The sequence below is a fragment of the Condylura cristata genome, unplaced genomic scaffold (assembly GCF_000260355.1).
Source record: "Condylura cristata isolate star-nosed mole 26May11 unplaced genomic scaffold, ConCri1.0 scaffold00011, whole genome shotgun sequence".
NCBI classification, from domain to species: Eukaryota; Metazoa; Chordata; class Mammalia; order Eulipotyphla; family Talpidae; genus Condylura; species Condylura cristata.
The window spans coordinates 21,589,112-21,616,420 of NW_004567112.1; the positions used below are offsets into that span (position 1 = coordinate 21,589,112).

General features: G+C 49.1%; 1 protein-coding gene across 34 annotated transcripts in view; it reads left to right on the top strand.

Annotated features, from left to right (window-relative positions):
- SORBS1 (sorbin and SH3 domain containing 1) overlaps positions 1-27,309 on the top strand; it is a 205,724-nt gene that overhangs the window by 105,799 nt on the left and 72,616 nt on the right. For 18 of the 34 annotated variants that reach the window (XM_012723568.1, XM_012723549.1, XM_012723539.1 and 15 more), the window contains 6 exons: positions 4,742-5,101; positions 8,662-8,806; positions 12,434-12,463; positions 17,819-17,991; positions 19,623-19,686; positions 21,425-21,499. In XM_012723568.1, coding sequence (XP_012579022.1) covers positions 4,742-5,101; positions 8,662-8,806; positions 12,434-12,463; positions 17,819-17,991; positions 19,623-19,686; positions 21,425-21,499 — 847 coding nt within the window. The remainder of the gene's footprint in view (positions 1-4,741; positions 5,102-8,661; positions 8,807-12,433; positions 12,464-17,818; positions 17,992-19,622; positions 19,687-21,424; positions 21,500-27,309) is intronic. The other 16 variants (XM_012723562.1, XM_012723553.1, XM_012723543.1 and 13 more) reach the window with 3 other exon arrangements.

Consider the following 27,309-nt stretch of genomic DNA (forward strand, 5'->3'; position numbering starts at 1 on the left):
GGTGAAATAGCAGTGGAAATGCTGTGGAGACTACACCTGAGAAGAGAAAGCAAATTTATATAAATGGAAAAAAAAAAAAAAGAGTGTAAGCCTTACAAGAAGGTGAGCTTCTCCGTGATCAACATGTTTTCTCGGCTGTCACTAAGAATGTTCTTTTAGGTAAAAAGGAATTCTGATAAGTTGCTGAGATACAAGTCTTATCTGTAATTTTATTATAAAATTAGTCAGCCAAATTTCAAGAAACTTTAGGTCACATATTACCTGCTGGATTTTATCTGAATGCAAAGATAACCTGTTGTGACAGGAGCGCTGTTGCCGCTTGGAAGGCAGTGAGGGCCCGGCAGTCCGGGGGCAGGCGTGCAAGGCTGGACTCTGCTGCTCCAGCAGAACTTCTTGTGCCAGTTATTGAAAGCGCACAGACTAGTAAAAGCTGGTCATGCGACAATGGTATGAGGAACAGGTCCAGAGGGTGGGATGGGAACGGGAGGCAGTTTTATGAGGGGCAGGGGAGGGGACCTCGTGACCATACAGCAAGAGCCATCTGCAATGGCAAAATATTTGATATTATCACAGACAGGGTTATCCGAGACCACCATAGAGATAATTGCATCATCAGGTCACCAGCAGCGTAGGTCCCCAGGCCTGCCTGGCGATACAGGCTGTAGTCTAGGCCATCAAGGAATGTTCTGCTGTGATTTGCAGACAGCAAATAGGTCACAGTTGCCCACGAGTGGCCAGCTAATAGCCAACTCTTCGGAACCCACAGTAACCTCTTACCTGTAGTCATCGCCAAAGCTGTACCTTCCACCAGGGTAGGTGAGCCCAGGTGGGCAGGGCAGGCAGGTGACTGTGGGCTTGGCCTGTAGCCAAGCATCTCCATAGGGGCTGAGTTGGGGTCTGGGAGACCCAAGGGCCAGAGGGGAACCCTATTTTCCCAAAAGCTCTCATCCTGTTGGCAGCCTGGCTCTCCTGCCCTGCTCTCGCCCCCATGGCAGGGAGCCCAGCTTCCCTCTCTCACAGTTCCAGCAAGCAGCCACAGGGGAGGTGGGGATTTGCCATCTCTGGAGTAGGTCAGATTGTTCAAACAGCCTCATTTTGTCACTGTCTTTTTTTCTAAAAAGAGAAATGGAATCTCACTCCTGGCCAGCTGGGGTGAAAGACAAACTGCCTACGTGGGCTTGCACGGGGCAGGACCGTGCTGAGTGCTCTTCTCGGAGGGCTGAAGCAGCCCCGGGACAGGAAGGCCTTTGGCTTTGAGAGCTTTGTCAACACTCTGGGGAAGCATCCTCTCTGCTGGGTCAAAGTCCCAAGAAGCCTGGTGCCTGATGTAATGCAGCCCTCACACCATATATGGTCACAGCCAAATTAAGTGAAAAAGTCATTGGAACCAATTTCTATCTTTGGACAAGAAGGAATTGCATGTGGGACACTTGAGTTCAAAGTAAAAGTAAATCGGAGCCTACTTCAAAATTGTCTTTTATTTACCTCCCTGACACCAGCATCAACTTATCCCAAAGTCTGTTTGGTGCTTGCTAGTTTTAAGTGTTTTGCTTCTAGAGAGCCTCATATAGTCTAAACATGGCCCAACCTTCAGGCCAAGTTCAATGAGCTCAATTAAGTTCGCCTGGAATTTTGGATCCTGCTGACTACCGAGGCGCTCGTTCTTTTTGTATTTTGCAGAATATACCCAGCCACATTCCATTGGCACCGTCCTGGGCCCTCTGTGGACAGGACAGGCATTGTGTTAACCTAGGAAACCCAAGTAGTGTCTCGTCCATCCAGGTTATTGATAATTAAAACTGAGACCAAAGGGTAGGTGGTTTATTGGTTTTGGGTTAACACTCTAACCCAGACTCAATAAAACTTTTTTCTTACCTATTCGCCCTTGTTAACGTCCTTTTTCCTCGGGCACCTGCATTCCACAAAAAATAAAAATCACCCCAAGATGGACTACCCCCTTGCACCATCTCATTTTGGGATCACAGCCTACTTAGTAGATATTGACAATCTTAGCTGTGCCATTTGAGAAGGGTTCTGATTTTCTTCTAGTATTTAACTCTCTGAAGAGTGTTCAGTGAAGAAAATCTACATATCTTTAAGAAGTAAATACATAAATAAAGAAAATTTGTTGATCTCGGCTTGGGTTGCAATAACAAAATACCAAAGACAGTTGACTTGAATAGGCATTTATTCTTTACAGTTCTGTGGGCTGCAAAGTCGTGATCAGGGTGTAGCCCAGCTGGGTTTCTACTTACAGCTCTCTTCTGGGTTGTAGATGACCACCTTCTCATTGATGGAAAGAGAAAGTTCTGGTTCTTTCTCTTCTAAAAAGGACACTAATCCATCATGGAGGCCTCAACCTGAGACCTGATCTAACTTTAATTGCCTCCCAAAGCCCTTCGCTTCAGTGCCATCACTTGGGATTAGAGATTAAACATGAATTTGGGGGGTGGGGCACACTAGGAAAATATACATTCCTCATCTTAGGGTATAATTCCCAAATGAGCCATAAATGACAGAGTTCTTTCAATGAAACAGGTATCAGCCTGGAGGTTTACCTTGTGTCCTGATCCTTTGTCTCAGGGTCAGGGAACAATAGCTTTCTGACTCTAAACCTGGAGCCTGAGTTTCGGGCATAAGCCAAATGTCTGGTACTGATCACCCCTGTCTGGGCTTCTCTGTGCATGATGATGGTGTAGAGGAGAAGGAAAAGGAGTCGAAATGTGATAAATCAGGCACAGAGCAATTTGGTGCACCAATCAAGTGCTTCATTGCCTGTATCTTTGTCCTGTGTGCACCAAAAATGTGAGACTACATGCCTCCAGCCCCATGCCGTCTTCCTTCTAATGAGTAGTTCCATCAGATTGTTCCCTCTGAGAAGAGCACATGTGAACCCCAAGTCCTTAGCATTCTCTTCTTGGTGAGCTCTAATTTGCTATGCTTATGGAATTGAGCACTCAATCTGTCTCCTGCAACACAAATAAGGGTGACGACTCAATTCTCTGTTCCCTAAGGGAAAGAATAACAGTTACTCAGGAGTTTCAGCTGTTAAAGCCAGAAAGCAGAAGAGAAAAATAATTGAGGAAAGGAAGTGTGTGAGTAGATCGAAGGACTTGGGGCTTCTTCCCCTGGCATTTAGCCCCTGGTTCTCTTTAGTCAGGTCTGACAGTGCAGGTCAGTCAAGGATGGGCCTCTCCCTGCGGTGTACAGAGAGCCGGGCCTGCCTCTCCAGGTGAGTGGGAGTCAGTCCTTGGCTCGACCCAGAAGAGAAATGTAGGGGCCACAGGAATCTGAACTGAGGATTTGCTAAACGTGTCAAGAATTGTTTTTTCTTCCGATCATGTTATGCTGCTTTCTAATGGTCATCCTTCTTTCCATTTCTCCTCCTTTCTTTTCTCCCTGTTTGAATATTGTTTTGAAAATGAAGCTGCTGATTTGCTCTCCCCTGTGTCCTCCTTTCCCTAAAGAGGACCGCTTTGCATGGCAGCCCCACGCCATCCACAGTACCTACAAGGGCTCCTTCCACTTGGGCTCCCCCAAGCCTTACATCCCGCCCGGCACCCCCAGCCAGCTGAACCCCTCACGACACCAGTCCATCCCTGTTCCCCTGGCAGCCAGATCAGCTCCTGAAGGTGTGGTGTGTCCTGAGCCCCGGCTTCTGGGTTCCACATTCCCCAGCGCTTCTTCCCAGCCCCAGCACCACTGCGCAGCTGCCAGGGCAGTTCATAGTGAGAATGTGAGCTCTAACCCACGTCATGGGGCAGTCGGGAATAAAAAGGTCAGCAGCTTATATGTACCTTGTTTATCCAATAACACTTGCCGGGTGGCATCAGAAAACTCTCGTGTGGCACGTGACCCAGCCAAAGGCACTCCCCGGGAATCTGCGGGCTCTCGAGCACCGGCTCCCAACCTTGCGTCCTGCACAGCCGGCACGGCCAAGGCGCCCTCTGCTCCTCCTCCTGACCCTCCCAAGCTGTTCTCTGACATCAGTAAGGATGCCGTTAACCAGGGCGAGAGTCCTTCCCCGGGGACTCGGTCTGCGTTCCCAGATGCAGTGAGACCACCTGTGCTAGGCCCCCAGGTGACCTCTGATCCCGAAAACTGGAAGAGAAAAGAACCTTACCTTTTGCAGCCGTCCTGCCCAGCCAAGGCAAGGATTTAGGAATGTTTGTGTGTCTCCTACGCCGTCTCCCAGACTCCCATGGGCAGCTCGTCTGCTTTCCGGGCTGCCCTGCCCTGCCTGTCCTTGTCAGTACTGCTGCGGCTTGATCCCGAATTCTTCTCTCTAAACACCTCAGCGTAGTCCTCTCTGTCTCCCTCCCTCTCTTTGCCGTAAATATGTAAGTATGCCGAGCGTGGAATCTGGAAGCTAGTAAGAGATACGGAATGTCTGTTTTGTAAGAAGGTGCCAAAAAATCCTAGGTACCCCCAAACTTTCAGGCTCTGCCAGCAGTTTGGGGGGTTAGGCGCAGCCTGCCTGCTTGCTCTGTCATTTTCTCTCAGAAAGTGTTAAAAGGATTCAAAAATAGATGGATGGAAAGTGAACTTGGATGGGCTTCCCTGTGTGTCATAGTCAGGAGGCCAGCTGGCGATGCCGCCTGTCTCATGGACTCTGAGGAAAGGGCACCGATTAAATATTTCTCGGAGTACATCATTGCATGTCTACTCTCAGCTGTTTAAATATGAGATTCCTTCTTCCCAGCTGTACCCCTTTACATAACGACCCCCTTATTTCCTACAGGATGCCACTTCCTCCAGCCCAGCCCAGCCTGAGGTAATAGTTGTCCCTCTCTACCTGGTTAATACTGACAGAGGGCAAGAAGGCACTGCCAGACCTCCAGCATCTCTAGGGCCACACGGCCCCCCAGTCCTGGTGACCGCCCCTGCCAGCTCACCTCTGACCTTCCCGACTCTAGATGATTTCATTCCCCCACATCTGCAGAGGCGACCCCACCACAGCCAGCCAGCCCGCACTCCTGGCTCCCTCCCCCCTGTTAGCCAGACACCACCATCCTCACCACCACCTCCGCTGGTCCCTCCGATCCCGGAGGGCCTCCACAGAGCCTTGGAGCCTGACCTCACGGGAGCTGTTTCAAGTACCGTAAGCTTGCTGGAACCCCCCCCCTCCTCACAGCTTTCCTGAATGTCTATTCCTGGCAGTAAAAAAAAAAAAAAAAAACCCCTTCTCACTAAAGTACTAAGTGCTGAGGGACATGTTGGCTGCTGCTGTGCTTGTGTGGTGACTGGAGAAGTATTGCTTCTACCGGAGTGCATGCTGCCGTGTGCACCCTGAGTCCCTGTGGCTGTTCACGAGCCTCTCGGCCTTCCTCGCCTCTGTCCTGTTTGAATGCACATCCTCCTGAGATGACTTTGTTTTCCTTCTGAGAAAACAACTTCTGTGATCTTTTGGCTAATTATATTCTTTCTAAGCCAGGAGATGTAATGTTGAGAGCTGGGGAAAGCTGGAAATTATGTGGAAAAGCCAACAGCAGGCCTCTGCCACTTTCTTCACCAGGGAGCAGGGAGATTCTAGCAGAGGAGATATTTCACTCTTTTGTTGATATAGCAACTAGACTCTTATATATCCACAGTAATGGAGACTATTAACAATCATTTTAAAGAGTTGAGTTTTGTTGAGCAATGGATATAAAAATCTCGCACAAATGTTAGGACTGTTACCTCAAGATAGAAAACTTCTGACACACTGTGTAGTGGCTGACAGAGACTTTTTGGCAAAACAGTGCCCCAGTAGTCAGAGGTAGTTAAAGGACACTGATGCCTCAGGCCCCATCCTTTAAAGAATGGCCCCCATCAGAGGTGGGAAATCTGTGTGGCGAAAAAGCTGCATCAAAATACTCAGTCCATTGTCTCTTCAGGAACCCTGAGAATTGAGAGAATGTGGAAGAACCACAGTGTAAATGCTAAGAGGGGGTGAAGGATCTACTCACAGGACTACAGTATGCAAGAGATCTGAGTGTATAAGAAGTCTGTTAAGGTGCTTCATATAGAAAGAAGCCCAACATTTTTAAGGTTTGCCCTTAGCAGATGGGGACCACAGTCCCTCAAAAATAAGCAACTGGTCAATAATTAGCCTCACTGCTCCTGCCATGCCTTGTTCAGGCTTTCTGCTAGACTCTGTGGGTGTGACTATGAATAAGGCAGGATCCTGCTCTCGAGAATAGGTCTTTAGAATAGGGACTGTTCCCAAGCGTAGAGTACATGGGATCATCTGAGATGCAGCGAAGTTTCCTTTATATTGTCAACTTCAGGTTTTGCTGTGTGGAACACACATCCAGGGGATTCTGAGGCTAAGGTGCCCTGGACCACTTTTGAGATGTAGAGATCTAGTGGCAATTGGCTGCTGGAACTACACGTTCACTGACATGCCTTTGTGGAAGGAGACAGGCTCAGTGGCTCCTTAAGCTGAAGCCCCATGTGAAGTCCTGGAAGGAAACTTGTGTGACTTGCGAGATAAATTATAATGAGAAATTAGCTGGGAACAGCTGCATACTGGACAGGGACTGTAGATGTAGCATGATTCAGTTAGGTCAGGACCCAGCCAGATGTGTCCCAGAACCTTGGAGGTACTTTACAGCTCAGCCCTGTTGGAAGAAAATGCTAGATTTTTCCCTGATGTACTCCCCTCACCCCAGCTCAATTTATAGATGAACTTAGACCCACTCTTGCTTTGGAGATTACACAGAAGGTTTCAGTAGAGCAGCATGTAAAGCGAGTCTTATTTTTAGCTCACTAGTATTACCATCGTGAGGAGCCTTGTTATGTACCCTGTAATTTCTCATGTATGTAGATCTAGATTTTCATGAGTTGTTAGCCAGGACAGTGTCCTCTGTGTCCTATGCCTGAATGGTCAGCCTGGTTCCTGGAGGGCTGCACTTGGTGTGGCCAGATCTGTTGTGGCCCCAGGTAGCTGCCTCCACTGAATGAGGCTGATTACAAGTAGGGGCCCTGTGGATCACCACCAAGCCACCCGCTGCTGTCTGTTCCATCTGAAGCTATTTGAGAGTATGAGGGAAGAAGGAAATGCATGGTGATTGATCCATGCTCTTTTATCAATGGCCATTTTTTTGATGTTCCTGAAATAAAACTTGTGCTCCCAAGTAAATTTGCAAAATGCTTAATGTCCACAGGATCCATCCAATTATCATGTTAGATGTTTATACTTTAAAGAGCTAGATCCCTGATTTTTTGTCTCATGGGTATATTATGGCAATCTCTACTAGTGTTATGTATCCTCATTACATTATCTTGGAAGTAAATGAGGGCAAGTATAACTTTCCACTTTGCAAATGAAAACTTGAGACACTTTTGCACACAAACTTTTTTAAAAATAACATAGTTTACTTTTACATCATCTTGTGCCTTTTTCCATCTCAGTTGTAATCCCCGTGGGCTTCCCATCACCGAATCACCCAGCACACAAACATTTTGTGCCTCTCAAGTTTTGGGGACAGGCTTTATTCACTAATCTAAGCGTGGCTCATATTTGGCAGTTGTGACAAGAGGGGGGCACGTTCAGAAGGTGGGAACTGGCCCAGCTGGTGTCTTCAGGGAGCCCCTTCTATGTGCCGGGCCCAGATAACCTTCCTCGTTTGGTGGACACCTGTTCTCTTGCTGCAGAAGTTGTTCTGAGACACCTTGGCTGGCAGATGGCTCTTGACCATCTTTCGTGTGGCATTTTCTGAGCGCCCACTGTCTTGAGGGCATTGCATTAGAGGCAGAGAGGAAGAGGGGTAAGGAAGGCAGGACTCTCCTCCTGAAGGTGCCTACAGATGTCTGTCATTGATGTCTGATGGAGCGTCCTAACTGCTTTAAACCATACTTTTGTCTGGGCAGAACTATCTTCAAACCCCTTTAAGAATGACATTCTGGCTCTCAGGCCTGAAAACTGTAAAATAGAAGCTTTGCAGAATATACAAGTTTGATAGAGAAAACTATAAATACCCTCATTATATGTTAGGATTTTATTTTCATCCCTTTAAGAAGTTTGGTGTTATTCCAATCATGTAGCTTCTGTTAGTAAAAATTGTATAGGTATTTCTAGCAGAGACTTCAGGTTTTTAAGTCAGGGGTTTCATTAGTCTTTAGAGATCTTTGTCACCTCAGTATTAAAGAGTGTCCCCGTAGGGAAAGATAATATCCAAAGCTCAGAAGCAAGCACTAGTAAAGATTGTTGAGTAGTGCTGATGCTAAGAGTAGCTTCCAAGAGTAGCAGTATTTAACTCTTCACTATTCTTACCTCAGTGACCTTATTTTCATCTTGTCTCCTATTCCTTAAACAAGCAAGAGTACTAAACGCTCCTGATTTTTCCCAATAAAACCAGCTCGGACTGTATTTGGAATTGCATGAGTTTTGCATGTTCTACTCTGATTTGAATTTGCTTTTTCAGTAACCAGATTGCTCCACAGGTGAAATTAATGAATGATATCGCTGAGACCCAGTCGCTCGCCCCCTCCCTTCTCTCCTTACTAATACAATGAAGAGAGTAAGCATTCCAGATTAAACTAACCAGAGCTGATGTCTCCTTTTTTACATCTCCTTTTCTAAAGAAGATCCTTGTAAAAATTCAGATTCCTTCTTTTTAAAAACCATGAACTCTAGGCTGCACGTCTTGACGGTTACAGTGTTTGTTTTCTTTCCAGGACCCAGGTCCTCTACTAAATGAAGTTTCTTCTTCCCATGGTGGAACTGATTCCCAAACCTTTGCCCCCGCCACCAAGCCGTCCTCTGCCTACCCCTCCACAACCATCGTCAATCCTACGATCGTGCTCTTGCAACACAACCGAGGTAAAGGAACTCCACGTTGTCCGTTCCCCTGCTTGCTGGGGTCAACACCTGGGGCAGGAGTCCTGCCGTGCCACAGCCGTGCACATCCTTCCCCGAAGCTGGCTTCCCCAGGGTACTCCCATGACCTACAAATTAGATCCCAGCAGGCAGGCAGGCAGGCAGGCAGAGGTCCCTGATTTGCGGTGTTGAATGTGGAAGCTGGTGGGGTACATGTTGCATACCTTGTGTATCCACAGGGAAAAAAAAAAAGGTGTGTCTTAATTCCTCATCCTGACAGTTCTAGGAACTTCACTTGGAAAATCAAGGTACAGGGACACCCCTTATAAACTGTGCTATACATCTCTTAGGTCTTCGCCATCATAAATTTTCTGGAAAGCTAAATTTTGAGTACCAAATTAAAACATGAGATGGAAAATTTTCTAAAATAGAAAACATGTTTGTGTATCTCTAAAATAGGGGCAGTTGAGCCTTTTCTTAGTGACCCGGGGCCTTCACTTCCCAGCAGTTGCAGAGCTCGGCCACGTCCGGTGCCCTCGGGGGCACAGGGCCTGGTGGGATGGTCACCCCTTCCGCTGTGTGGCCCCAGGCACTGCTGACAGATCTCATGTCTGTTTTGTGTAGTTACTCTGACAGCTCCTAGTTGGTTCACGCCCTTCTCTGAAAGGTTATCTGAGGTGAAGGGTAGCTTAGCTGAAGGTAAGTGTTTTGAGGTAATAATTGTTCTGTGTTGACCCTTCATCTTCAAAAGTCCAGAAGATGATTCTAAATCTCAAGTTTCATTTTGGAATTTGCAAGAGGAATAAACTTGTCCTTCACAAAAGCCTTTTGCAGTGTGAAGTGTAAAAATCTTCAAGCTATTTTTTAGTATAGAAAGAGCTTTTTAGTCTGAATTTCCAACAGTAATTATATTTTCACAGCTCAAAGCTCAATACCAAATCTCTTTTTTGACTCTCTGACAGCTTCCTAGTTTTTCCTCCCCTCCCCACTCCCAGAATTGGGACAGACTAGTGTCTGGTTTTAATTGTTTTTCATATAAGAGTTTTCTGTTTTCTACTTCTAACTAAAAGGCAACTGAATGAAATATTTTCTCCTACTTACAATCTTTCACTCAACTCTTAAGTAGTTATTTTAGTAGTTTTATTCTTTTTTTCACTCTGTGGCCCCCATATTAATTTTGATGCATGAATGTATGTTTCTGAAAATGTAAGAGGGGCCCTGCCCCCCAACGATGTCAGCGCCCTTTCTCCTTTCAGCTGTGCCATGCCCCTTACTGGCAGCGGCAGCTTCCTCTGCCCAGAAAGTGTCTGCAGGGCAGGACAAAGTGAAGTTTCATTCTCTCTGAGCTTCTTTATGACTCATCTTATTTTTAAAAATCCACTCAAACAGAAGCAAGTTAATTCCCAGAAAGAAGGGTGATTTCTCCAAAAGTGGGACTTATTCCCGAGGCAACTTGGCTTTGGGAAATGCCAAGTCTAATGTCAGCTGCTCCCACCATGTCTCTCTGATGACACCCAGCGAGACAGCCCTGGGCATGGAAATGACTGCAGGTCTTTTTGTCCCTTCCCTGAACCAATGGATTCTTCTTCTTCCAAAGAAGAAGAGCCTTTGGTTCTTGCCTTTTCCTTAAGTCCTGCCCTTGAGTTAAAACATCACAGCTGTGCAGTTTGAATCCCACAAGGATACAAATAACATTAATTTTTTAAAATTAAAATTGTTCCTGTAAAGAACAAACCAGATGTTCCCTGAGGAGGTGGGGCAGGAAAAGGTGGGGAGATTGGAAGAGCCTGGCCAGCCCAGCCTTGGGTTACTAATCATCAGCGGGGCTTAGGTCAAGTGTTTTTGGCTTCATTTTGGAATTTACCCAGCCTGGCAGCTCTGCTCTGTCTCAGAGACAGTCCCCCGACAACATTTTCTTACGTATTGCGAAGTCTCCTGAGGGAACGATAACTTTACTCCACTTCTGGAGTAAAGTTTGGTCATCCTAAAGAAGGTCCCCTTTTATCCTGCGCAGACTGTCTCAGGAACCATGAGACAGTAACCCTGCCCGAGCCAGCTCCACACGGTAATGGGGGAAACTGCCCCTCACCTCTGGCCTGGCACCAGTGGTGTTCCCTCTTCCCTGAACTGTCCTGCTGCATGTGTTGAAGGCAGATCTCTTAACATCCGTCTAGGGAGGAGGGCTTGAATCGAGCACTCACAGGACAGAAAGAGGGAGATGGCTCTCAAGGCTTCTCAATTGCTATTGTAGAGAGGATCCTGGAACTCCTCTCAGCTTGGAGATTTGGGTTCAGGAGAGTGGAGCAGGGCCATGATTCTGTACCTTCCTGAAAACTCTCAGGGCACGAGTCCTGTCAGGCGCCAACCGCACCAAACGCACGGCCTCCGTGCTTCGAGGGCTTAGGCTCTTATGGGCACGTGAGGCCGCTGGGGACCACCCTGTAGGGTCACTCATTCCTGACTGCTAGACCGCACCCCTGAAAGCAGCACTGTCGGTAACCCTTACAGTTCAGTGACAGAAAGGCCCTTTTATACCCCGAAGAGGGAGCAGTGTCGTCTTTTGAACTGAATGAATGTGCTTTCGCCTGCTGGGGAAGGTCTTGTGCCCAGCTTGCAGACCTGGTCTGGGATCTGGGGGCCCACGAGCACTCTGGCTTAACAGATGAGGAAACTGATTCAGAGTTTCCTTGACTGGTTGGTGTAACCGGGCAGGTTGCTGGCAGAGCAGAGCCCTCTGTTTAAGCAGCAAAGAGAGCCGCACGCCATGCCCGGGGCAGACGGGCTGTGCTGCTGAGCCTCCCTGCTGCTCCGTTTATTCTTACCCAGGCTGATTCTGGAGGGAGGTGGGGTGGGGCCAGGAGGGTGGTGGCAGTACCCAGGGGCTGGCAAGCAGTCTATTTTTATCTGTGTGGCTGCTTTATCTTTAGCAGCTGTGGAAGCTGAAGGTCATTTTTGTACTTGTCCCACAGCACAAGAGACAGAGCACTGCCTTCCCTCCTTGAGAATGCCCCGGGGCTAAGAGAGTGAACCACACAGGGTATTAGTGACAGCAGGGGCATGCTGGTGGGGGCTGGGAATGGCAGGCTCTGGCCCAGCTCTGATTTTCAGTGTCCTTGGGTAATTTGTGCCCCTTACCTGAGGTCCCTCAGCCAGTGCTGATCTACCTGCTAAGGTGGTTGCAAAGATTCAGTGTTGGCATGTGTGAAAGCTCTTAAAACAACGTCTGACACTTAGCAGGCTCCCAGGCAATGGCAGTTGCCATGGTTATAATTAAATTGCATCTTCCTCAAAGGATATGAAGATTGAATCCTAAAAATCCTGTCACTTGAACCAGGATTATTGGGAGGGTGTCCTTGAACAATCACATCCTCTTATGGCACGATCCAGCACGAAAACAGTGGCAGTTTCCTGGGTCCTGGTGCATTTCGGGACTCAGGGGAAGATGCCATGCTTAATAACGGGAGTCCCATTGATACCCCTGCATTCAGCCAGCCCACACATTTCATCATCTAACCTGCAGAACAGTGAAGACACCAATTTGAGGATCCTAACACATTCTGTTGAGGCTTCTTGGGCTTATTGTGTTGTGTAAATCTCATTTATGCTGTGTATTTTTTTCTTTTATCACAGAACAGCAGAAACGACTCAGTAGCCTTTCAGGTAAGTGAGAACTACTTACTCACACATTAACACCTATTCCCATGAAAGCCATTTCTGGCCATTACCTGGTGTTCAATCAGCAAAATTATATGAGCTCCTCAGATGCGTCAGGGCCTCTCTTGCTGGACCACAAGGATGAAGCTAACAGGCCAGTGGGGGCCAGCCAGACAGTAACCCAAGCGAGTAACTGTCCTGAGGATCTGTGACAAGTGCTTGGGGTTGGTAAGAACAGGATATTGGGGGTGAGAACCAGGCGTTTCCATGGCAGACCTTGCTGAAGAAGACTCCTGTCTCCTGCTTCTCTACATGCTAGGATGTGACAGGTTAGAGTTGGTACAGGGGCAGGTCCTCTCCTTGGTGGGTGCTGTAGGTGACTTGGGATGATGGACCCTGGTGAGACCCTCCTGAGCAGCCAAGCCTGGAGGAGGGTGATAGAGGGCTGGTCTCGAGTTTATCAGACCCGGATACCTAGGTCGCAGTACAGACATTTGGATTTCCTGGACTTGGCGCATTCTAGCAAACTCCCCCCAGGATGCTGCTGCCCCTGTACCAACAACTTTAGTGTAGCAGGTTTCATCGAGCTGACACTGGTGGGCAGCAACTGCAGATATCACTTCATTTACCAGGGCTCAGCCCCTGAAGGGGTGTGCAGGATCACGGCAAGGTGGGGAGGGCAGAAACCTGAGTGGAAAGGTGGAGAAACCCCGAGGGGAGTGTTGCACCACTCTGGCCTTCTGCAGCGCCCGCGACCCCGGCTCTTGGTGATGGCGCGGCTGCAGGCAGTTACTGATGTCACCTGTAGTTTATCTGTGCAGACCACAGGCCAGCTTTTGCCGCCTGTGGGAACGCGTCACGTCAGTCGTCCTCGCAAGCAGCACTGAGGGTCAGCTCTCAGGAGGTTCTAGAGAGATGCGAGGCCATGTGGTCAGCAGGTGCCTCCCTGCTGGCCCGCCATTTGTTGAGTACCTTGTGCCGGGCCCTGAGCCAGGTCATGTCAGGAGACTGCTGCCCTGCAGCAGCGTCCAGTGTGGTGGTGTGCAGCCACCACAGTCTTAACAAAGGCAGCAGATTCTTGCTCTTGAAAAAGGCACACATGTGCTAGCCCACATGCACGTCATAGCTTTGTGGCCACCCTCCGGCCTGCCAGGTACTCCTGGTCTAGTGGGCAGCAAAAGCACAGTCCCCTGAGCAGCTGCCCATCATTTGTGTTGTTTCATCACATGCTGTCCTTGCGGTGTGGGGGGGGAGGGCAGGGAGGACACGGGGCTGTCACGCCCCCTCCGCTCTATCAGGACCTGGCCTCAGGACCAGCACAGGCCGTGGCCGAGCCCAAGGTGCCCTTTCCCCCGCCCAGAGCTGCCGCTCTCCAGCCCACTTCGCTCCCTGGTCTGAGAACGGTGGCTCTGAGTAAGAGGCGGCTCCTGCCGGGTCCCTCCTGCCTTGGGAGTGTGTAGGGAGCAGGAGAGATGAAAAAGGCACCAAACGCAAGTCAGAGACGTGGCTGTGGGCGTGCCGTCTCTCTTAGCAGGTTGTCCCTTGGGTAAGGGACTGCACCTTCCTGCGAGAAATGAAGACCGTTCTCGCTCGCCTCCGCGAAGTTTGAGGACCACTGTGACAGCTCGGGGTGGCTTGGCCCACTGGGAAATGCCGTGTGATGGGCAGGGCCTCTCTGCCAGGCTGGTAGGCGCATCCCCGTCCTCTCAGTGTTCCTTCAGTCTGCGATCAGATGCACCCAAGGTGTTGAATAGAGCACAGCATGAGGGCAGCTTTTGTTCAGAGAGAATGAGCACCCTTGGTTCAGACCTCCTTTTCAGGCAGTTTTGCAGGGGCAGGGGCTGGCCAGCACCGGTGTGTGAGGCAGGCTTTGTCCACCACGCCGGGGGTGATCACCCTGAGAAGGGGTTTTATTGGTCCTGTCTGATTTTCAGGCCCAGGGAGAATCATGGGGGCAGACTCACATGGTATTTGGCCTCATGAAGATCCTGGCCTGCTGGGTAGACAGATCAGGTACATGACAAGACCTGGAATGGGGGGTTGGCAAGGAGGCGGCAGCCTGCCTCCCTTCCCAGGGAGGTGCACGTTTGGCTGGAAGCCGCAGTCACAGCGCCAAGGGCGCGGAGCTGAGGGAAACTGGCCCCTCCTGCAGGCACCGAGGCCCTGTCTGAGGCTGTGAGCAACCTGGTTACCTAGTGACCCTTTCCCAGACCCACCTATTGACAGACCAGGGTAAAACTAGGAGAGCTCCAGGAGGTTCTGTGAGGAGCAGACCTGCCGAGTGAGAGGTCGCAGCTTCCTGAAACACGGCCTCAGCAGAGGCCTGGCCCTGTGGTACAGGGAAGTGTCACTTCACGTGGTCTCTGTAAAGGAACGTTTTTCTTCAGAGACTGCGGTTCTGTAGATGGAAATCAGTTCAATCACAGATCACATGCTCACAAGCTTCTCAGGTGAAATAACCCAGCAGAGCTCGTCTTTATAGATCCAAAGGCCTGGCAGGGCTGGCACCAGCCCTGAGACTGGCCGCCGCGATCCATAATTAAGTGCTTGTGGTTAGAGCCACCTGCCCTAACAATTTTTTAAAACTTACTCTGGTCTGGAAACTGAGAATGGCCTGTCTGTGATCTGCCTCCTCCAGAGAGCTGACGTTGAAAGGGAGTGCTAGCGCCTCCCAGCCGAGGTGACAGGTGACGCTTGCAGCTAGCCTCCCCTGGCAAGGCTTTGCAGGGAGGCGGGGCTCAGCAGCACCCGGAAAAAGACGACTCTGGCCATTTGAAATCCCCCTGCTCTTCACGCTTCCTGTCAAAACCTTGGCTTTGTGTTGGAATTTCCTGGAGCATGATAGCACATTCTGTCAAGCCAGTCTTTGTGGAAAACCTTACTGTTCTTTAAAGCTCGTGGTGTTGGTGCCAGGAGTCAGGTTTTCTGGCGTAGTCATTAGGCTGCGCGTGCACAGAATGTTCGAAGTCATTCTGCGGCCCCGGAGTGAATAGCTGTTTGAGAAGTTAGTCTGAAATCCTGCAGGCTCACCCCCCTGAGCAGACTGAAGTGGAGGGAGTTGCTGTCCCCAGGTTCACTTTGTGTGTGCCCACCCTCCCCACCCCCACTGTGCCGAGTTTAATCTCTGGGCCAGCACGCTGCTGCACCGTTGCCTTCCTCAAAGATGAGACCCTGTCCGCGAGCAAGCAGAGGCCGACTGAGCACCTCACAGACTCCCAAGGCGCATCACCACCCCCTTCACTCCACCTCATGCCTCCCCTGGCCTAACCTTCCTGCCTCCCCATCTCCCCCCACTCCCAATATTTAGACTTATCTGTCAGCTGACATGCTCCTCCCTCCATGCCGCCCTTAATCCCACTTCCTACCCCGCTTCCTGCTCACCCCTTGACCCCTGAAATGCCCTCTTAAAATGGCTCTCTCAGAGCGAGTCTGTGGCTCCCCTTTTGCCTAATCTGACGCCTCCTCCTCCTCAGCTTGTTTCCATGGTGCGTGTTTGTTGCTGTTCTTGTTTGGGATGCACTGACCACCCACTTCTTAGAATTCTGTTTTCTCTGGTGTCAGTGACACCTCCCTGTGCCTTTTTGGTTTATCCACTATCCTCCTGACAACTCCTGCATCTTTTGGCGAGTCCTTTCTGCTTCTTAGCCCACAACTGACTTTCCTCCATGTATGACCCCAGCCCTGGATCTCACTCCCCTCCCCTCCACTGACTTCAGCGCCCATGTTTGTGCCTGTGGCTCTGGAATCATACTCCTCCTGGGCTTCATTCTCATGTTCTTCTGGGCCTCTACGGTATTTCTACCTAAATGTTTGCCACCTCCTCAAAATTACCATGGCTCTTGCCTTCTGCAGCCCAGTTTCCTGCCCTAACTTCTAGGTTTGGATCAGACCATTTTTCCTGGCTAGAAAGTTTGGTGCCATCTCTGAGGGAGGCAAGACAGGAGGTGGCTCAGAGGACCACGAACGCTGGACTAGCCCCAGCTGGCTTGTGCTGGCTGCGCGGCTCTGGCAGGCTCCTTCAGCTTCCCTGTGCCTTGGTCCCCTGAACTGTATGTGTGTTTTTTAAGATTAGTTATGCATAGGAGAACTGGGGTACAGGCCAGAGGTGCAGGGGGCGAGAGGATTCACCAGAGTTAGAGTGGAGGCAGAACAGGCAGATTGGCTGAAATACACTGCTGAGGGGAGCAGCGGGCAAGACAGGAGAGGTCTGGTGCCCCATGTGGGTCAATTCCTTGGTCAGAGATCAAACTGCTGCAGTGACTGTGGATAGCTCATAGTGCTAAGACAACCCTTTGCGCCACGAGGGAGGCCCTATATATGTATGTTTAACGCAGAGGGCAGTAATATCTTTTCTCAAAGGGCTGTTGGGAGGATGAACTGAGATAACATAGGGGAAGAGTTTAGCACCATGTCTGGCACACAGGCAGAGGTCTTGTGTATTTGTTCACGCCGCTGTGTCTGCCAGGAGCACCCTTCACTTCCTGTTTGACTAAATTCTTCCACCGAGAGGTCTGTCCTGAACCTCAGCTCCTCAGCTGAGCTGAATGCTGCCTCCTCTTTCATTCCTGGGCATCTTGCATTAACTTGGCTGGCTCTTGCTCCTTTTCAGCCCCTGGGCTATAAGCCTCCGAGGGCTCCCCTTGAGTCCAGGGTGTGTGAATGGGTAGCCAGGCAGGTGATCAGTCTTCAAATGAAGGCGTGTGACTTGGGATAACAGCTTATACTAAGTAATTTATACACTCTGTAGACCATGCCAGGTGTGTATGCTAGCCTTGTAACCTCTAGTCCGGAATCACAGAAACTAAGGTGCCCCCAGGATTTTCCAGCTTTCTTAGCAACTTGGCATCAGTTCTCTTAACTCTTCTCACAACATCACCCAACTTGCCAAATGTTACCCCGTTTTCAGATGAAAAAGTGGAGGCACCGAAAAGTTAAGTGATTCCCAAAGTCTTTAAAGCAAAGACTTTTGATTATTTGGCTGCTTCCTTGTGGTTTTACCTGTTTCCTGAGTTTCTAGAACTGCCAGGTCCACAGGGGTGTCTGGAGCACCAGCGATACCCTGTAGGCCACGGCCCATGCTGTCAGCACATTCTTTTAAAGAGCCAGGTGGTAAATAGTTTAGGCTTTGCAGGTCCTAAGGTTTCTACCTCAGCATCTCGACTCTCCCATTGGAGTGCAAAGACAAGGGTAAGAAGTCGGTGGAGGGATGGTGTGGCTGTGTCCTAATTTGCTGACCTCTGAGTGAAATTCTTGCCAACTAGGAATTAGCCGACACACTTTCCCCTAGCTCACTTGTTTGGGAGCTTTTTTTGTTTTGTAGCTATGAGAAGAGCTTCAACTACAGTGGTTTCCCTTTTCTAGATCCTGTGTCGGAAAGAAGAGTGGGCGAGCAGAACTCGGCACCAACCCAGGAAAAACCCACTTCACCTGCCAGGACTTCTGAAAAAAAGGCTAAGGATGACAGTCGGCGGGTGGCCAAGAGCACTCAGGACCTGAGCGATGTTTCTATGGACGAAGTGGGCATCCCGCTCAGGGTAGGGGTGTGACCTAGATGTACTCCCAAAGCTGCATCTGAAGCCGGGACAGAGTGCACCCCTGAGTCATATGAACTGCACCCTAGAGGTGCTAAGGCCTCCTGCAGGGGGGTCCTCAGCACCATCTGTTCCCCCAAAGCTGTGCCCCAGCCCCGTGGCTTGGGCTCAGAGTATAGCCGCTGCTCCCAAAGTGTGTGTTAGGGGTCAGTAAGCCTCATGAGAAAAGGGTCTTGTTTCTGCATGAATGTCAGGAGAGCTGGGAGGAACAAAGGCGAGGTTTCCCTGCAGCAGAACTGAGTGGCCTGTGTGTGTTTATGGGCCTGTGTTGTAGGTAGTGTTTCCTGTCTGGTGACGTGCCTGTTCTGAGGCGCGTGCTCAGACACTGCGAGGGTTAGAGAAGTCTGGAGGGAGGGCCCGGCTCAGGCTCCCCGTTGCATATGCCGAGGCCTCAGACACTGGGTCTGGCAGTGGCCCTGCCCGCTGGCCCTGATACACAGGCATGCCAGCCTTCAGCCAGCCTGAGGGAATTCAGGGGAGCCTGATTTGTGGAACTGGGCTAGGGGGATTCTCTTCTTCTCCATGTGCCCATCCGAACGCTAGCTGTGACTTACTTCTGTGATTTCTACTAAGCAAACCGACTAGTTTGAAGAGACTGATTAAAAGTAGCAGTGGGTTACGACTCAAAAGAGTTGTCTGGCCTCAAGTAATAATAAGTATATAATAGCAATAGTAAGTAGAAAGAGGATTATTACTAGTCTGGCCTCAAGTAATAATAAGTATATAATAGCAATAGTAAATAGAAAGAGGATTTCTAGTAGTAATTGCAGCTCCTGTGCTAGGTGCCTTATCTCACATTAACAGCATTCACTCTACAAGGTGGATACTGACATCATCCCCATTGTATGGATGAGGAAACAGCGATTCAGAGGTATTGTGCTCCTTGTCTAGGACTGCACGGCCTACTCAGCTCCCAGGCCCGCCCCCACCACCAGGTGCCCTTCCTTCTCCCCACCCACCCCAACTTGGGCAGTTCACTTAGACTTTATGTATTTTATCTCATCTGTAAAGAGATCTGTAAAAATCCCTGTCCCTTTATTTTAATTTGATCTTAAAAACAGCCCAGCATTGTGGTTAGGAGGAAGACTCTAGCACTGGAAGCTCTCTAGACTTGCCCAAGTTTATGAACTGTAAACCCGGCCCGATGCAGAGTGACTTAGATACACTTCTACAGAGCAACCTGAAATGGGGAAAGATGTCTCCTGATACGCAAATATTCTTTGTCCTGTGTTTCTAGGAGACTTTAGTCACTTAAATATGAAAAATGTCTCAAAATGAACTTTTAGAAAATTGTACAAAAATGGACACATTTCAAGTGGGTCCTTGTCCGTCCTGTTCAAAATCTACACCCTTCGGCCAAGTGTTGCTTTGCTGATGTAGGTTTGAGCCTCCTGGGCTGTTCTTCCTCAGGAGTTTTGCATTTTTAAAAAAAAGATGTAAGTGTGGGGTCACCAAGTATAGGCATTCGAGTTTTGGTTTCAGATGTTGTCCTTTCCATTTTGATCTTATCATAACAAACATTCTGAAATGTGCCCAAATTTCCATTTGATTTCATTCTTTGCCTTTTTCTCCAGAACACCGAGAGATCAAAAGACTGGTACAAGACCATGTTTAAGCAGATCCACAAACTAAACAGAGGTACTGCTCTCCACGTGTAGAATCTGCCCTGTGTTAACAATGTGAGGCGCTTCTAACCTCTCCTCTCCAGTAGCAGAGGCTGGGCCCTGCGGCTTGACCTCATTGGCCTCGGCTGCCTCGCCCAGCATGGAGGAGGGAGGGAGCGCTCGCACCTGCCTTGCCTGTGGGGCTTAAGGCCAGCTCTCTAGTCCTCCCCCACATGTGGGGTGCAGCAGGCTGAGCCCATCCCTCTACTGTGCTCCAGTATTTGCCTGCCTGGGACTCTGGCTGCTCTGAGTCCCGCCTGCTCCGGCTTTCAGCGCAGCTCCCTGACTGCTTTGTGAGCAGAGCAAGTTAGGAGCGCACTGCACTAGGGGTCCAGAAAAGTGTTTCACCTGGACTCAGTGCCCCCAGCACTCATGTGACCTTGGGCCTGTCACATACTCTGGTTTGTTCCGCTTCCCTTCTGCCGAGGGGTATTGCAGGTTGGAACGAGAGCATATCCTGCCTCATGAAGGAGAATGCATGGTCCCCCCCGGGAGGAGGTGTTAGTATGAAAAATAATCTGCCCCGCCTGGGAGCTGCACTGGGCAGGTGTCCCTGAGAGTCGGTCCAGAACTGACACACCGGGGCCACTCAGGCTGGAGGGAAGCGCTTCCAAATCAGGACTGCTGGGGCCGGCAGCATGGTGGGAGATGCCCCTCACCCCCGCCCTGCTCCGGCAGGCCATGACCCCACCAGCTCCCTCTGCCGGTCAGCTGACCGGCAGGACGAAGTGGCGCCATGGGAAGGGCACTTCTCCTCCCGCAGGCAGGCAGAGCATCCTGTCCTTCCCTGTGGCCAAATCCAGTCTGGCCGCCTGGCACCGATGACACATAGAGGCAGGGCAAAAGCGTCCTGGTCCCTGTTGACCTAAGTCTCAGTGAGCAGCCTCTGAGGCCGGCTAATATCAGTTAATTAGCTCTTGCCACATTTGAGATGATTTGGCTGTGCCCCACTTCAAACTGTCTTGAACAGTTGAGATGCTCAGTGTTTATCATTTCTGAGCCCAGAGTAAATCCACTACGGTTGGTGGGTGACCGCAGTGCTTTGGCCAGGCCAAGTGCTGGGACACTGATGGGGTGACAGCAGGTGCGCCGGTCGCCTCCAGTGGCCAGCGCCCATCTTCTCCAGCAATCTGCGTCTGTCTCAACTTTAGGCCCAGCTTTGCCGCTCAGTGCCAAGACGCAGCAGTGCGCTTGAGGAAAGTGCGGAACTCTGTCCCGAGGCAGCCCTGGGCCTCTCCTGTGTGATAACTCAGCCCAAATTACAGCCTCTAAATATAACTGCCCTATGGCCGGCAGAGGTCTTCGAAAAATTAAGAAATCTGTTTGTCTACTGTGATTCTAATGTCTTTGATTTTCAAAGAAACCATTTTAGGGTAGTGTTTTTTTTTATTACACACTATTAGCATATTTCATATTTTTTACCTACAAAAGGTGAAAACTTGAAACTTTGTGCTAAGTGTCCCTCACTGGAACTGTGCATGTGGAATTATTTGTGTAAGATGAGAAACGTTATTGTCTGTGTAGATGTGTCTCAGTAATTCAGGCAAAAGGACTGGATTTTTTAAAGCATTTTTAATTTCTTCCATATCATCAATGAAGCTTAGAATGTTCCAGAATTCACGGAGCCTGAATTGTGTGTAGATTCCTATTCGTTCATTCTCTCCATTTGTATCTTCCTGTATTCTCTCTTCCAAACCTGCTCCTCTGCCCAGACACTCCTGAGGAAAACCCCTATTTCCCTACGTACAAATTCCCCGAACTTCATGAAATCCAGCAAAATTCTGAAGGTACCATAAACTTAGACAGCATAACTGTTGTCCTAGCCTTACATTAATTAGAGTTTCACTATAGGATAAGATTGGCTTTTAGTTTTTGTTTTTATAGTTGTTTTTTGTTGGTGAACATTTTATTTCACTCATTTGCATGATGTGCTATATTAAAATAACTAAGTTCTTTCTAATTCATTAATCTGTTTTTACGTGTGATGGCGTGTGCTTTAATAACACTAAAATAGGTAATCATCTGAAAGAGTCATCATTGGGAACTTGCTAGTTCCTCCACTTCACGGTGGGTAGTTTCAAAATCCACTGCTTTTCTCTGCTACAGAAGACAATTCTTATACTCCTACCTACCAGTTTCCTGCATCTACTCCTAGCCCTATATCTGAAGGTAATTAAAGGAAAATCATGTGCCTCTCTGTTCCCATGCTATCACTTTCTTTTCACATTGGCATTCTTCCTGGTGGCTAAGGGCTGTCTCCCCATCACTGGCTTCCCTTTAACCTTGCATTTTGTGGTGGTTTCCTGCTCCTTGCTGACTGTAATTCTAGAGTCTACCCAGATGATGACTTAATCATATTCTCTTCGCCAGTACATGACTAATGGGGCAGCTGATGTCGCTTGGTTTTAATGCTGTGCACCTGTGGGGCTCTGGGAATAGCTATCTGTGCCCAGCCACCGTGGCTTTGTATTGGTGATGGTCACAGAGTGCTGGTGGCTGGGCTGTGACTCAGAGAAGCTGAGTCATTGTGACTGATGGGCAGGAGGGAGGAGTGCCAGCTGTCAACAGGAAAATGACCCAGTTGCTATGTACACAGATAATTTGTCACTAGACACTTCTTGTCCTGGACCCCCAAGGTGTATCTCTTTGATAAGGAGTTCCCAAAGAGGTAGGCAGCTATGGTGGGTGATGACACATGACATAAAGGCTAGAAAGCACTTCACAAAAGAACTGGTGGGTATTTGGAACTGCTAACTAAGAGGTATTCCTTAGAGGGACAAAGAAGTCTAGGTATCAAAGAAGGTTCTAAAAGTTGAGTTGAGGCAATACCCTGAGTATTATCCTAGCCCCAGCGATTGTCTGAGCTTTGGCTGCATGTCCCAGAAAGGGGAGTGGATGAGGTACACAGATACAAGTTCATGAAATGTTCTTCTAGGATGAGATGTTGAGGTCTGTGAGCTTTGTGCATTTGAATGGCACAGTCACTTGATGTGCCATGCACTGTCCTTAGAAGCGAGGATGCATAGTGCCATGAAAAAGACATGACTCTGTTCTCAGAAGTTCACAAGAGGCAGATCACTAGGGAAGACTGCGCATGGTACCTTATCCGGTATGGGGGCATTTGCAAGAGCATGCACCGATAGGCCACTGAGAACCCTGCTGGCACACAGCAGGGCTCAGTGAACACCTGCAAGTGTTGGCAAGCGCAGGCTTGTCACTGTGGAACCAAAGTGCTTTCTGGGCAAAGGCATAGGACCACAACTACCTCAGTGCTGCTCTGCTCTAACTAACAACAAAACACCCCACACAGCAGTCTCAGTACTGGCCAAGCCATCCATTCAGTCCTTCACCAAGCTTTTATCCATCATTTAGCATAGATGAGATGACATGCTAGGATGTGCTGGATACAGATTTTGTTAAACCATATTCCCTTTTTTGGTCTCCCTGTAAAGTGCTAACTAGGAGTCCCTAAACTTTCATGCCTGGAGTCTATTTTGAACAACAGAAAAAGTTTTCCATACAAATCCAGATCTAAAAAATTAAAGCTGTTGATTTAATTTTAATCACTGATTTGGCTGTGAGATAACCTGGCCTTTTTATCTTGGGTTGCTGCATTTCTCCTCTTTCAAGACCATCATTGGCCCTCGCTGGTGGCACAACAGGTTAACGCACAGCACAATGAAGCTTTCCGCAGCCCCTGCAGCACAAGTTTGATTCTGACTAGGGAGGTGACCCACATGGCATGGCAGACCTCTCCTGACCTGCCCGCTGCTCCCCTCTCTGCTCTCTGGTGGGTCCTCTCACCTATCCCACACCTTGCACCCTTGCCCTGTAGCCCAGTTCTTATATGCATAAGTAAATAAATCTTTAAAAAAAAAAAAAAAAAGGAACAGCCCATTGGTTTGGACAGATATATTTTGAGGGGTAATTTTAAACAAGTGCAGTTTTTTATTTGTGCTTTATTTGTACTTGAGCACTCATTCATAAAAGAGGTGTCCTTGCAGGGAAGATGTCACAGGCACAGCCTTCCAGGAAGCATAGGCATGGGCAGAGACAGCTCCCTGGAGAGCACTGGGAGAGCCGCATCCCCTGTGGACTGAGAGGCTGCCCTGGCCTGTCCCAGGCCTCACAGCGGCTTCCACATCAGCCTGGCTGTGGCCTGAATAAGGCTTCGTGGCCTCACTCGCCGAGCTGCCGGGTCATCTAGCAGCCCTGCCTGACAGTGGCGTTTTGGTCACATCAAGTCAGGCAAGGAGGCAGCTGGAGTTATTTTGCCTAGAAATCTAAGCAGTGGGAGATGACATGGTAACGTCTGACCTGTAGTTTATTTTTTCAAGAACAAAAGGAAAGAGGTAGTCTTAATAGGGTAAAAAGGAAAAAATTAGATTGGATATAAACAATGCGTAATAAGCAAGGTAATTAAACTTGAGTATAATTTTTCAAGATCCCTGGAGATCTTTTTAAAGTAGGGTGGATTCCCCCCACCCCCCATCACACATTCCCCCTTCCTAGGTGACAGACCTACCCGATCACTGATGAATTCAATCAGGGGGATGCTTTTTACAAATGAGGGTAAGGTCTTAGGTCGCTTTAAGGACTTTTCATTTATGTATTTAGGGGCCAGGAGCTTCTCTGTTCCCAGTTGAGGTTGCCTGTGGGCTGGAGGGCAGCTGGGAAGACCCATCAGCTCAGAGATTAGCACCAGAGGAGCTCTGCCCATAGTAAGGAGTGTACAAAAGCAGCTTTACTGAGATGGAGCTGTCTTGCCAGGACCTAGCTCCTGGGGAGGGAGGAGTTGCAGCTGATTTTGTTTTCTCTGGATTCAGAATTTGAAATGAGCATTATTTGTAATAAACATATGAAAACTTATTAGCCTCAGGACTGCTGCCTCTAAGTCCTAGTTGTTTACACAGCACGAAAAGATTATTTCTGAGTGTCTCAAAGCTGATCTCCCTAGTGAAGGACTGTGTGCAAGGCCTCTTTTCTTTCCAACTATAGTAAAAAAGTAAACTTTTGGCCAGACGTGCAGGAGATAGAGTTCTCATATCTTAATGAAGTCTAAAATGAACTTTTAAAGAAACTTATAAATTTCAACAAGGATTGGTCACATCCTATCTTTTTATACTCTTGCGATCACTCTATAGGACAAGAAGAAGAGTAGTGTTACCTTCTAATTCCTCCTTGTTTGGGGCTAGGAAATTTGGAGTAGAATAGACTCAAGACTTGTTTGCTGTGATTTCATTCCATACCTAGCCACCAGAAATCTTATCAAAAATAAAAATAGTTTACCAGAAACCTTTGGAAGTAATATTTATTTATTTATTTTTACTTAAAAGAAGAGGTTTATTGAGGAAGGGGACAGAAGAGTAAAAGACACTTGTATAGGCACAAGTGGGCAGGATGAGCTGCTCTGAAAGGGACAGGTTTGCTGAGGGAGGCCTGCATGGTTGCAGGTGGGCGGCCTCAGGACAGCGGCCTCTGCTGAGGGAGGTCAGTGAAGAGAAGCCCTGGGAGGTAGAGGTCACGGGCAGGCAGGAGGCTGCTGCCCTGCAGAGCTCTGGAGAGAGCTGGTGGAAAGAAGCACCTGCATAGTCACAGGTGGGCAGAAGACTGCTGCCGGAAGTAACTTTTAAAGTAAGGCTAGTAAGCAAATGAGTTTTCCTTTTTTTTGTTTTTTAACTTTGCTTGACTACACCCCTTCCCCGCCATCATTCCTCTCTGACACAAAGCTGCTTATCTGGCAATTACACCCCAACTTCCTCATAAAGGCTAAGGCCCCTTTTTCTCTCTGAGATGCCGCTATGTCAGAAAGCTTGAGGGGCGTGGGGGATGTCAGTGGAGAGCACTATCAGCCCAGCCTCTGCTGTGCCCAGGCTGTGGGCGGGTCTCCAGACCGCCTGCCCGCGGTTTCTTCCCCAAGCAGGAAGGAGAGCAAGCTGTGCAGAAACATCTTTGAAAATGCAGCCGTTGCCTCTACCCCTGCTTCCTGCCCTAGGAAGCAGCAGTGTTGGGGGGTCAGCACCTCAAAGGTAGTGCCCTTCACAGCATACCCCCCACCACAGTGACCCACTGGTGACAAGCACAAGGCTCCAGGCTGAGCTTAGTGACCTCATTTCCATCCCCCCAGCAGCTTCCTGAGGGGAGTCCTCACTTTCTCAGAGAAGCGTGGAGCCTCAGAAAGGTTAAGTGATTAACTCACGATTGCATAGTGAGTGCTAAAGCCACGGTTCAAACCTGGGTCCCCGCCACATGGCCTTGTACTTATTCTGCTCTGCTGCTCTCGGGATGAACCACTTCCCTCTCCTGCTGCGCTGTGTTCCTAGTGTCGCCTGGCCAAGGGCCTTCTGGCGCTGGCTCCGTCTCCCACTTGCCCTGCTCGTGAGTCAGCCATCCTCTCCTCAGCTGTGTCGGCACCTCCCGTGATGGTGTGTGGGAACACGCAGTCAGCAAAGCTCCCCAAGTAATTGGACTCAAGGCCAGGGTTGAGAACCACATGGAAGATGCTTTCAAGTGGTACCTCAGTATCCACAGCACAACCAAATAAGTGGCGTGTGACTTCCGGGTCCATGCCCATGAGAACCCATTTGGCCAGGGCAGGGTGAAGGGCTGTCAGCCAGAGGTGAAGTCCCAGAGACCAGCTTTCCCTTGCTTTCACGGCTGGCAGGATGGTGATGGCCACTGCCCCCTCCTGGTGGGGTGACTCAGGATACCAGCTCTGGGCATCGCCAGCTGGTGGTAACCTGTCTCGTTATGGTCGGTCTGTTCGTTGTGTTTCGTCCTTATTCCTAGATGAGGATCCGCTCAGGCTCATGTTGGAGGAGGCGAGTTTTCCCAGGCACATCTATATTTGAGTTAAAATATTCTTATACTGGCCTTACAGGATTTCTAAGAATAGCCTTATTTTGCTTGAGTTCAAGAAAATATAGTTCTATTGTGAAGCCGCCTGGCCAGGATCTGTGCCTCCTGCCCAAAACTCCACTGGGCCAGCCCAGGGGAGGGGCTGAGCTGCCCGGTCACCTTTGCCCCCCTAACTGGAACCTCCCAGAAGGTCTCTGCCTGGTAGCTGCAAATGTCTCTCACTGACCTGCAGGACAGTGCAGGACAGTGGCAGTTGCCCCTCTCTGCCACCACGATCCAGGAATGCCCCTGGAGGCAAGGATGGTGAGTCTGCCCCCAGCCCTCTGGTCCTCGCAGGTATTCACCCCTCTCCTTTCCACCTTATTCTCTTCCACTCTTTAAGTCTATTTGTCCCCACACATTTGTCTTCTGCAGCTCTATACCCTATACTGATCTTTCTCATCTTTTAAAATGGGATTACCTTTAACCAGAGCATACGTTGCCAATCTTTCCCAACCTCCTGGCTATTCCTAACCTCCCTCCCCATTCCCTTTTTGCTTAATTCTTCCTCTCCCGTCCTGCCCAGACTTCATGCCCACCTTTCTATCTGTCTCTTCATTTGTGGTGTGTGTGTCTATCTTGATCCTTTTATTTCCTTTCTCGTGCTCAGTGTGTGGAATCAAGAAGAAGGAATTAATTTAAGCAGTAAAAAAAAAAAATTGTGAGCCTTTAGTATTAGAAAAATGAGCCATTCGTATAT